General features: G+C 36.4%; 1 protein-coding gene across 1 annotated transcript in view; it reads right to left on the minus strand.

Moving 5' to 3' along the window:
• The window catches only part of RAB5A (RAB5A, member RAS oncogene family), a 28,639-nt gene that overhangs the window by 3,093 nt on the left and 13,516 nt on the right, over nt 1-12,030 (minus strand). The window contains exons 3-5 of the mRNA XM_059390864.1: nt 3,535-3,686; nt 3,100-3,222; nt 881-974 (exon numbers count right to left, since the gene is read on the minus strand). Coding sequence (XP_059246847.1) covers nt 881-974; nt 3,100-3,222; nt 3,535-3,686 — 369 coding nt within the window. The remainder of the gene's footprint in view (nt 1-880; nt 975-3,099; nt 3,223-3,534; nt 3,687-12,030) is intronic.

Genomic DNA, 12,030 nt, shown 5'->3' on the forward strand with positions numbered 1-12,030 from the left:
GGAAAATAGCGAAGTTCTAATACATAGGTTACTTTGTGACTGGAAAAATATATTAGCACATCTGAATAAAAAGCACAAATTAAATCAAGTCCAAAAGGGGGTGCCTGGCTGGCTCCATGTAACATGTGACTCTTGAACTTGGGGTCATGAGTTCAAGTCCCACACTGGGCACAGATTACTTAAAAATTAAAAAAACAAGCAAGCAAGCCCACCTGGTGGTGTCTTAATACCATTAGAAAAGTTTAAAAGTTCAGCCTGATTTGATGGACCTATTATTTTCTTGATTTCTGTTACTAGCTTTTCAGATGTGATTTCTGGGTGTAATCTTGTGTTCTATTTATAAAAAGAGCGTATTGTCACACGAATCCTTCACAATTATTTCCCTAATAAACTTCGAGCCTGAGCTTTTCAGTAAAATATTTTAGTGTACAACAGTTAAGTTTTTTTCCTATTGAGCCTAAATGGGATACCATTAATTTCTCTCACTTAGTGGAAGATATTCTGACAGTATTTGTAGCAATTCAGCCTCTGAACCAGCTGTTACTTGGTTAATTTGCATGACTTCAATAAAAGGAATATTTCTTAATTGGGCATAAGTCTGTGGGCGCCCCAGTTAATAAAAATGTTTTGGAATGAGAAGAGTGCTTGGTGCATGAATAGTGCATAGACAATAAAATGCAAGAGCCACCAATGTAGACAACTTCCTGATGTAGGACTTGATCAATCCCAGAACCCTGAGATCATGATGTAAGCCAAAGGCAGATACTTAACCAACTGAGCCATCCAGGTGTCCCAATCAAGAGTTTTAAAAAAGAAGACAGTTAAACCAAGTATGCCACAATGTAACTTGCTTACATCTACAGCTTGGAAAAAAACTTACCTATTGCCATGAATATTTCATTTACATTCATCGATGTTTTGGCCGATGTCTCCATGAATAATAAACTGTTGTCATCTGCATAGGACTGTGCTTCCTGTTTACAGAACAACAACAAAAAAATGATATACACCCTTTGCACATACCTAACTTACTTTTGTTAAAGAATAAGAAGCTTCTTTATTACCACTCCAACTTGATTACCTATAATCAGCAACTGTGTAACAAGCAACTGTTACTAATGAAAGGTAAGAGAGGTAAGGGAACTCCTGTATGTACCTTTTCAAATTTCTTTTGCCTTAACTTCTTGCACTATCCCATTCTGATTCAACCGGTCTCACATTAAATTTGATTTCAAACGGTAAGTTATAGAGGGTGGAAAATTAAAATTTTCTTCACTCTCCTGGGGGAGGCTGGGTGGCTCAGTAGGTTAAAGCCTCTGCCTTTGGCTAAGGTCATGGTCCCAGGGTCCTGGGATCAAGCCCCGCATCGGGCTCTCTGCTTGGCGGGGAGCCTGCTTCCCTCTCTCTCTCTGCCTGCCTCTTTGCCTACTTAGATCTCTGTCAAATAAATAAATAAATAAATCTTAAAAAAATTTTTCTTCAATCTCTATGGCACATTTTATTTATGCTTATCATTTGCAATGAAATCAAAGGGAATCTAAATATCTAATACTGGCCTCAATTACTAAATGGCTAACTATATTTTAATTTTGAATATGTCATAAATCATTCCTTTAAAAATATTACTACTCTATATTTTTGTCATGCTTTACAATTTACACGTATTATTGCCTTGATCCTCAAGTTGTTGTGAAGAGCAACCAATTACCTTTCCCATTTAATGAAAAAGATGAGTTTCCTTTGAACTGTTCTGTGAGAAGGCCACTTCTGACTATAACTTAACTGTTCTCTCTCCCCCTCTATGATGTAACCATCTTAGAAAGAATAGGTTATTATACCTCACATGATCGTAACCAGAATTAAATAAAATCACACATGCAACATGCTCGGCTTACTACCTACTGGTGCCAAGAAATATTAGTTCCCTTTCTCAGCCCATGTACTCCATCAATAGCCATCATCAAAGACAATTTTCCCATCACTCATATTATATATATAAAATGACCACAACAGGGAGCCTAGGAGGCTCAGTGGGTTAAGCCTCTGCCTTCGGCTCAGGTCATGATATCTGGGTCCTGGGATTGAGCCCCACATTGGGCTCTCTGCTCATCGGGGAGCCTGCTTCCCCCTTTCTCTCTGCCTGCCTCTCTGCCCACTTGTGATCTCTGTTTCTCTGTCAAATAAATAAATAAAATATTTAAAAAAAATAAAGATAAAATAAAATGACCACAACAAACTTTTCTGACAGCCCAGATCCGAAGGCAGAGGCTTAGGCAACTGGGCCACCCAGGCACCCTTTTGAAGGCCCTTTTAAGGACCATGTAAGTGAGCGGTGCCTGGTGGCTCAGGTCATGATCCCAAGGTCCTGGGACTGAGCCTTATGACAGGCTCCCTGTTCAGTGGGAAGCCTGCTCCCCCCGCCCCACTCTCTCTGTTTATGTTCCCTCTCTCACTATATCTGTCAAATAAATCTAAAACAAAACAAAACAAAACAAAACAAAAACCACATAAGTGTAAGCTGTATGATGTATGTGTGTATGTTGGTATGTTTATGTGTGCTGAAATAAATACTGGCAGGTAAATAAAAAAGGTTAGGAAAGATACCAAGGTATGTGGGGGTGGAGAGATTAGGTAAGAGCTGATCACCTTTTGCTTTATATATTTCGGCATTATTTGTCAACAATTACTTTTTTTGTAATTGTTTAGATCAACAAAATTTTTAAGAGATGTAGGGAGGGGGAGAGAGGGAGAGAGAAAGAGAATCTCAGGCAGGCTCCACACCCAGCGCAGAGCCTGATGTAGGGCTTGATCTCATGACCATGAGATCATGACCTGATCCAAAATCAAGAGTCAGATGCTTAACCAACCGAACCACCCAGGAACCCTAGTCAACAAAGTTTTTGAACGAATTTATGTATTACAATGTGTCAGGATATCTAAAATTCAGATTTATCGTGAGAAGCATTACATTACATAGAGTAGATATACATTTGCTTTAAAAATTGTTTTCTATTATTTGCATGGTTTAAAAATTATAAATGTAATTGATATGTGGACACAGAAGAAAAATTTACAATACACATGTGCTTTCAAACATACCTGGAAATCGACAGCTCTTTTATTTGCAAGGTCAGCCTTGTTTCCTGATAAAGCTATTACAATGTTAGGACTGGCTTGCCTCTGAAGTTCTTTAACCCAGTTTTTGGCTCTGGCAAAGGACTCCTGAGAAACAAAGAAACAGCTATTTGGCACATGCTCAAAAAATGGTTAGGGAGTGCTTTTGTAACACAAGGCTTTGAAGACTCTTCAATGTGACTCTTGGAAAGAAATTCTTAGGACTATTATATTATTTGTGACACTTTAATCTCTCTTTTCTTAAAAATCAGCTCTTCTAACTCATAAAAGCTTTGGCAGAAATGTCATGACTGGCTATAAAAAAAAAAAAAAAAGATTTAAAAAAATCTTGAATCAAAATTCTGAATACCAAAAATGTATTTTTAAACTATTCTCATTGTTGGATACATTTCTACTTACCTCGTTTGTGATATCATATACAACTATGGCTGCTTGTGCTCCTCTGTAGTACATTGGTGCTAGGCTATGGTATCGTTCTTGACCAGCTGTATCCCATATTTCAAACTTTACTGTTGTGTCATCAAGACACACAGTTTGGGTTAGAAAAGCAGCTGAAAGAAGAAAATGTCTGGAATAAGTTTATCATTCTTACCCTAATATTTTCGTAATACAGAGAACACCTGGAAATGCGATATATTGCATAGCACAGTCAATAGTGGCTTTAGATACTTGCAAGATCTGGGCCTCAAAGTTTGATACCCATATATGCTTATGTAAGACTTATGTAAGAATATACAGATATTCTTGAAAAACTGCATGGAGTGGGGAGGACACACAGAGGAAGGATTGGCATACCTATATAACTATCATCTACACTGTCAACACAATGCGCCCTGCTCCATTCTCCTAGTAGTTATTGGCATATTTGGGAATTTAGTCCCATGCCTGTAACACTAAATATTTTTTGTTATAATATTTTCCCCTCAAAACACTTTTTTTATAATTGTTATAATCTCAATCTAGACTTAATGTGTTAGATACACTGTTATTATCTCCTAGCTGTTTCAATCCTTGTACAGATTTTTTTGCATTTGTGCTTTTTCATTAGTTCTTTTCTCAGATTTTAACAAACCCAATATCAAAAGGCACAAGCTCTACCGACTCAGCCAGCCTGACACCCCAAGAATGTATTACTTTATAGTGATATTTTTGCATTTAGGGTTAAGAAGTTGCTATCCAATCTTGCAAATTATGGTATCACTTATTCTCTGAACTGCTTGTTGACAATAGTATGAAGTAAAATGTCCATTATGATCCTCTTAGTTCTAAAAATAAACATCAGGAAAAACAATGTAATGGATATTTACAAAAAATGAAAATCCATTAATTTAATCAACAGACTTGAACTTTAAAATAGCAACTGTTAGACTAAATTTCTAAGTGTTGCTAGCTGGGAGTTTGACGCCGGACTTGATCCTGAGACTCTGGGATCCTGACCTGAGCTAAAGAGAGTTGCTTAACCAACTGAGCCACCCGGACATCCTAATTAGGTATCTTTTACATTAAATATAACATTTTTTTCCCACAGTATTTTTATCACCATGGTTGTTGGCTTTGTATTAGCAAATATAACCTCAGTTTTGCAAACATCTTAACTGGAAATGTCTTTATTTTAAACAGATTCTAATTAATAGTTCTGTGAATTCTCAGAAGTGGCTAGACATAATTAAAATGTATTTGAATTCATTGAACTTTTTAACATACAAGGTTAAGAAATATCCATTTTCTTAAATCCTGTATTTATGGTAAAGAATTCCAAAAAAGGACTATGTCACTTTTTCAGTCATGAAAGGTTCTCCTGCAGAGTCAAGAAAAACCTCTTAAACCCGTTAAATTAAACCTCTAAAACAGTACTTCTTCCATAAAATGAAAAGAAGGAAAAAATGAATCACAAAATAAGCCATTTCTCAAGTACAGTCTGATGCACCTTTAAAAAAAACAAAACAAAACTGATTACAATTTGCATTCAGACTTTGTTTTCTATGACCACAAATATACTAGTAAAAACATTCACTTACACTTACATAAATCAACCTTAGGTTCAGAAACATAACTACTAGTTATACTGCCTCAAAGGAAATATAATCTGATTCTCAAACACAAAAGACATCACAAAAGATTACCAGTCTTTTTTATAAATGTATATACAAAAATGACAAGTAAAATACATGCAAAGAAATTTCCACAAATACATTAAAAGAACAACAGCTATGACCAAGTAAGATTCAGAAACATAAAGCTATCACACCAGCAGGCTAAAAAAGAAAAATCATGTATTTAAATAAATTACAAAAAGGCATCTGAGGCAATATCCATTCCTAATATACATGTAGGAATCTTCCTCAAAGTTTATCAAGTGTTCTTCTACCTGTAAGCCTGAAATTAGCATTTTGATAAGAGTACAGCTCTTAAGCAGTCTAAATCTAGAAACAAGTAAGACTGTCCACTATCAGCATTATTTTTCATTATTTCAAATATCCTTAGACAGATTTTTGAAAAGGGATTACTTGTGTAAGACTGACTAGAAAATGCAAAGGCATCAGCTAAAAAAGTGCAGATAATGAGTTCTTTAAATTGACCAGAATAGATTAAAGTCAACATCCTTAAAACACACAGCAATAACCAGGTTTTCAGTGTTATGCTGGGAGAATGAGTTCCAATCATATTAACAAAGAACAAGAATAATCAATTCACTCAACTCTTAGAAAGCATTCTTTATCACACCCTATTTTATAGCTACCACCTCTGTGCAATGAATATCTTCACAGTTTTTGTAATCACTGATTTATATAATCTTTTTCTTCTAGACTGGGAGTTTCTTGAGAAATTATTGTTAGCTATTCTTCATATGCAACATCTAATAAAAATCCCAGGTCATAAAACTATTCAAAACGTTCACTAAATGAAGTTCACAAAAGATATGTGGCATTATTTGGGGGGTATCTTAGACAACATTTGAATAGACAGTTTCCAAATGGGGAAAAAATGACATTTCCAAAGGCCTCTACTCAAGTCATTATATAACTAACAACAATCTTAAACAAGATACCATCAAGATCTTTTTTAACTTGGTAATACCATAGTTTTGTTCATATGGTATGATAAACAGATTATAAGGTTGGAGGAGGAGAAAAGTACCAGTATTTAGCGGTCAGGGGAATGGGTCTTAGGGTACCTCAAAAACACATTAAAACAATTAAAAGTGCTGTAGGGCCACAAGAACAGAAATATTGTCTGTTGTGGGATAATCCAGTATTATTACTGATGCTATATACTGCAAGACCATCATGCTTCCTTAAAGATCTCAAGTTTTCAAATACTTCCCCCATAAAAGTCAGTGCAGTATAGCGGACATCTTCATATTCAATGCTTCTAAAATTATACGACTAGTCATTTATAAGGTTATAAAAATAAATTCTGACACTCAAAATATAAACTACTACATCAATACTGTTTTAACATTAACCACCACAAACTTACCTGAATCTGCACAACCACTTTAATTTATCCAAAACGTCTATTTTCTGGCTAAGAACCACCACACTCTTAGACCTCTTCATTTTCTCTTCACTTCATCACCAGCACTAGCAGTTGGTTTTCTTTTCGGGCCCACATTTCACAAAGAAACAGCTTTTATCACTTCGAGAGTTACTGTGTACGCGACGACAAGTAGAGAAAAACAAAGCTGCGTTGAGATGTGGGTGCTGGCCTGTCTAATAGGCTCCCTCTATGAGCTACATGATCAGTTCCTAATGGAAAGGCTGGCAGCAAGCAAGTAACATTTCAGTCTCAGCAAAACTACAAATTAGCGAAACATAGACCTTGTAGTCAGCTGGTAATAGCCGAAACTGTAAATGTTAAATCTGCAAATACCAAAGGCCTGTAACGGGTAAGACCTTCATAAATAATAAGTACGGAACAGACACTGTAATATACTGGACCAGAGAAAAAAATTTACAAAAGGTTAACAACTAAGAAAAAAAAGGTTTAACCTAATAACTAAAATGAGTCTACAAGAATTAAATAGAAGGGCTTAAAAGAGAAAAATCGAGGAACCAATACCACCCCAACTTCTTTTCAAATTTTATAAGAATACCTTCTTAGAACTGACTATCCCATGAGACTATCAGTTTGATTACATAAAAAAATTGAGACTTTGTCTGCAAACATGTATCATTACTCCAAACACAGGAGTGAAGACATTTTAGGAAAATTTCTACAGTGGATACTAAGAGATTAAATTTTAATATATAGAGAGCTCATATAAAGCTTAAAAAAAACTACAAAAGCATCAAGGATAAAAGTGTAAAGAAAATTTGCAACAGGAATAGAACATAAAAAGTCAACATCACTAGTAATACAGAAAATCATCCCTAAAGCAAAAAGTTGAAAAGAAAAGGGACATTTTTTTATGGGGTGCCTGGGTGGCTCAGTGGGTTAAAGCCTCTGCTTTTGGCTCAGGTCATGGTCCCAAGGTCCTGGGATCGAGCCCCACATCGGGCTCTCTGCTCAGCAGGGAGCCTGCCCCCCCCCAACCTCTCTGCCTACTTGTGATCTCTGTCTGTTAAATAAATAAAAATAAAATCTTAAAAAAAAAAAAAGGCCATTTTTTACCTCCTATCTAAGCAAAAAGGAAAAAAAAAGTGTGTCACAAACATATTGCTGGTGACACTGTGTAGTTTTGAAAACAATTTTGCCAACACATAGCAAAACTATAAAAATGCTCATACTTGTTAATCTAACATCTCATGGAATCTCCAAAAGATGGTATGGGGAGCAGGAGAGTAGGGAGAACAAATCTTTATGCTTAAAGAATTTTTGTATTTAACAATTAGAAGCAACCTAAGTGTATAAATAAAAAGATACCGGTGTCCTGGTAGGTATATTAAGTAGCAATTCAATAAAAAATGGTTATAAAATGACCTGTTTAATGGCCGAAAAGTAAAAAAGAAAAAAAAATTAATTAATTTAAAAAATATATAATTTCCTCATAGAGATATGGTACATCTATGTAAAATCATGCCCAAAAAAGCACAGAAGGGGGACACCTGGGTGGCTGGGAGGCTCAGTGGGTTAAAGCCTCTGCCTTCAGCTCAGGTCATGATCCCACGGTCCTGGCATGGAGCCCCACATTTCTGCTCAGCAGGGAGCCTGCTTCCCCCTCTATCTCTGCCTGCTTCTCTGCCTACTTGTGATCTCTATCAAATAAATAAATGAAATCTTAAAAAAAAAAAAAAAGCACAGAAGAAATTAAAAAAAAAAAAACAGTAGCGTCCTCATAGTAGGATCACGAATGTTCTCCTGTATGTAATACTCTGAGAAGCAGTAAATTTGTGGCCTTGGGTGGCTCGGTTGGTTAAGCGGCTGCCTTCAGCTCAGGTCATGATCCCGGCGTCCTGGGATCGAGTCCCACATTGGGCTCCTTGCTCAGCAGGGAGCCTGCTTCTCCCTCTGCCTCTGCCTGCCATTCTGTCTGCCTGTGCTCACTCTCTCCCCCCTCCTCTCTCTGATAAATAAAATCTTAAAACAAAACAAAACAAAACAAAAAAACCCTGAAAGGTAAGACTGTAATTGCCAGAGAAGAGCAGGGCCTTGGTTCAGCTTCTCAGAAGTAGATCATAAAATCCAAACTAGAGAGACTATTTGGAAGTGATTCACAGGAGAAACAAAGGTTATTAGAGACAAGGAATTTAATAACTGAGTTCAATGGATCTGGATCGAACTTCAAGATGAATAACCAATCAGGGAAAAGGATGGCAGGAATTAACCAAGTAGCATAAAGAACCAGGTACCAAAATTATCAGGGTAGAAACTGGCTTTGGGAAATACCCACAGCAGTAATCTAATACAATGGATTTTCTCAGATGAGCACTGACTTCATATAAAATTATATATAGAGAAAAAAATGTGGATATTCTAGAGCTGACAGCAGACAAAATAAAAAACTGCCCATTTTTACTTCCCATTAAAATCATATGTGCATAGTGAAGAATACCCAAGTTGACTACGGCAGCAAAACCATGTATTCAGTTAAGAGTTACGGTTCAATTAATGTGAGAAACAGAAGGGTGATAAATACTAATTGCATAGGATTCATTTCTTAAAAGTATCAATGAGCATGTGGTAAGAGATTAATATCTAGAATATATTAAAAAAATCCTACAATTCAGCAACATGAAACATCCACACAACACAATTAAAAATAAGCAAAGAAATTTAACAGATTTTTGTCCAAAGAAGATATACAAATGAGCAAGAAGCAAAGATGCTTAACACCACTATCAGGAGAAAAATGAAAATTCCACAATGAGATCCCACTTCACACCCATCAGGACAGCTATTAACACAAACAACAGAAATCAAGAGTTGGCATGGATATGGAGAAACTGGAACCCTTGTGGGAATATAAAATAGTGTACTGCGAGGGAAAATGGTAGAGATTCTTAAAAAATATCAAACAGAATCACCATATGACTCAGCAATTACACTTCTGATATACACCCAAAAGAATGTTCACAGCAGCATTAGAAGAGCCAGGAGGTGGAAGAAATCCAAAAATCCAAAATGAAGTATCAGTGAAAGATAAGCAAACTGTGGTATTATACATGTGACAGATCATTATCTCGCCTTAAAAAGGAAATCCTGACACATGAGAACATGGATAAACCTTGATGACATGCTAAGTGAAATAAGCCAATTACAGATAAATACTGTATAGTTTCCTTTACAGGAGATTCCTAGAGCAGTGAAATTCATAGATGGAAAGTAGAAATGGTATTTGCTATGGACAGAAGTGGGGAAGAATGGCTAAGTTATTGTTTAATAAGCAGAGTTTCAGTTGGGGGAAGATGAAAAAGTTCTGAAGACAGGGAGTATTGATGGCTATACAAGGTTAATGTACTGAACGCCACAGAACTATACACTTAAAATTATGTTTAAACTGTAAATTTTATATTATGCATACTTTACAACAGAAATCATTTAGCAACATCTAGAGGTAACTTAGATGTTGCCAAATGAACTGCAACCTTGGAAAATATTAAAGGATACCTGACTATCCTAAGGGAATCCACTAACCAGGACATAAAGTAGTCACACCTCACCTGTCAAACATTACACTAGTATTTCTGATACTAAACTAGTACACATTCTTAAAATATTAGTCTTTAGAGTTTGAGTTTAATTAATAATAAATTTGTGCCCCAAACCTGAATACCCTAGAATGAACTGATAAAACCAGGGTCTGAATCTTAAGACTAAGAGCCTGTGCTTGCCCCACCACGGGCCCAAACCTTTAAAAATCTTTACTCTAAGACTGTATTTACATGACAATGATGCATCAAATAATAAATTGGAAGCAGAATGACTGCATTACAAAGAGGAAAGGCGAAAGAGATGGGAGAAAAGGGAGACGCTGTTAGAAGTTATTAGGGGTGCCTGGGTGGCTCAGTGGGTTAAGGCCTCTGCCTTTGGCTCAGGTCCTGGGATCAAGCCCCGCATCCGGCTCTCTGCTCAGCAGGGACCCTGCTTCCCTTCCTCTCTCTCTGCTGGCCTCTCTGCCTACTTTTGATCTATTTATTAGATTATCTATTTATTAAATATAATTAAATATAATTAAATTTATTAAATATAATCAACTATTTATTAAATAGTTTAAATAATACTTTATTAAATTCCCATAAAATTCAAGGAAAAAATGACTTCTGATTTCTAATTCTGCATGTATGGAGCTTAAAAGTCACCACCCTATCCTAACATGCAAGAAGATGAACAAACTGAAAAATCAACAATTCTTCTTAGATCTATAAGAAAAGTGGGGTCACAGGGCAATCCACTGCTCCCAAAATTAGAAAAGTGGGATCAGAAGGCTGAGGAAAACCTGAACTGTAATAAACAAACTGCTGGAAATTAGTGTAGACAAGTCAGTTAAAAACTCTAGAGGAAGCAAAAATAAACAATTCAGACTACATTAAAAAAAAAAAAAGCTTTTGTACTGCAGAGGAAATCATCAACAAAATGAAAAGGCAACCTACTGAATGTGAGCAAATATGTGCAAATGCTGTATTCAATGAGAGGTTAATATCCAAAATACATGAAAGAACTCCTAAAACTTGACACCCAAATAATCTGATTAAAAAATGGACAGAGGACCTAAACATGTTTAGAAGACATACAGATGGCTAAAGGACAAATGAAAAGATGCTGGACATCACTCATCATCAGGGAAATGCAATTCAAAACCATAATGAAATATCACTTCACACAGTCTGAATGGCTAGTTAAGAAACAATAACAATTGTTGGCGAGAATGTGGGGAAAGGGCAATCCTAGTGCACTTGCTGGTCGTGCAGCATTGGTGGTATAGCGGTGAGCAGAGCTGCTTTCTTAGTGCACTGTTGGTGGGAATGTAAACTGGTACAGACACTACAGAAAACATTAAACATTAAAAAAATAATTCAAAAACTAAAAACAGTTAACACAGAATTCAGTAATTGCACCTCTGGGTATTTACCTAAAGAAAATGAAAATGCTTATTTGAAAAGGGGGAAAGCTTGTACCCCACTCCCCACCCTTCTCTTTAGTGATACACCTTCTCAACTGGCTTCAAGAACCTAGCACTTAATGCTTCCTAAACAGAACTGCCCAGATCTTTAAAAGATCACTGGCTGTGAAAATGACTAATACTTAGCAATAAACCTATCCACTAAGTTAGCTTAAAGTGCTAATATATGAGAATTTTAGAACACAGGAATGGAAAAGGACAAGTTAAAGAAGGGACAAGAGGGGTGCCCAGGTGGCTCAGTTGCTTGAGTGTCTGCCTTTAATTCAAGCCATGGTCTCAGGCTCCTGTGATTGAGCCCCGTATCAGGCTCTCCACCCGCCCCCCCCCCCCCC

Source organism: Mustela nigripes, chromosome 2 (genome assembly GCF_022355385.1).
Source record: "Mustela nigripes isolate SB6536 chromosome 2, MUSNIG.SB6536, whole genome shotgun sequence".
Classification (NCBI taxonomy): Eukaryota; Metazoa; Chordata; class Mammalia; order Carnivora; family Mustelidae; genus Mustela; species Mustela nigripes.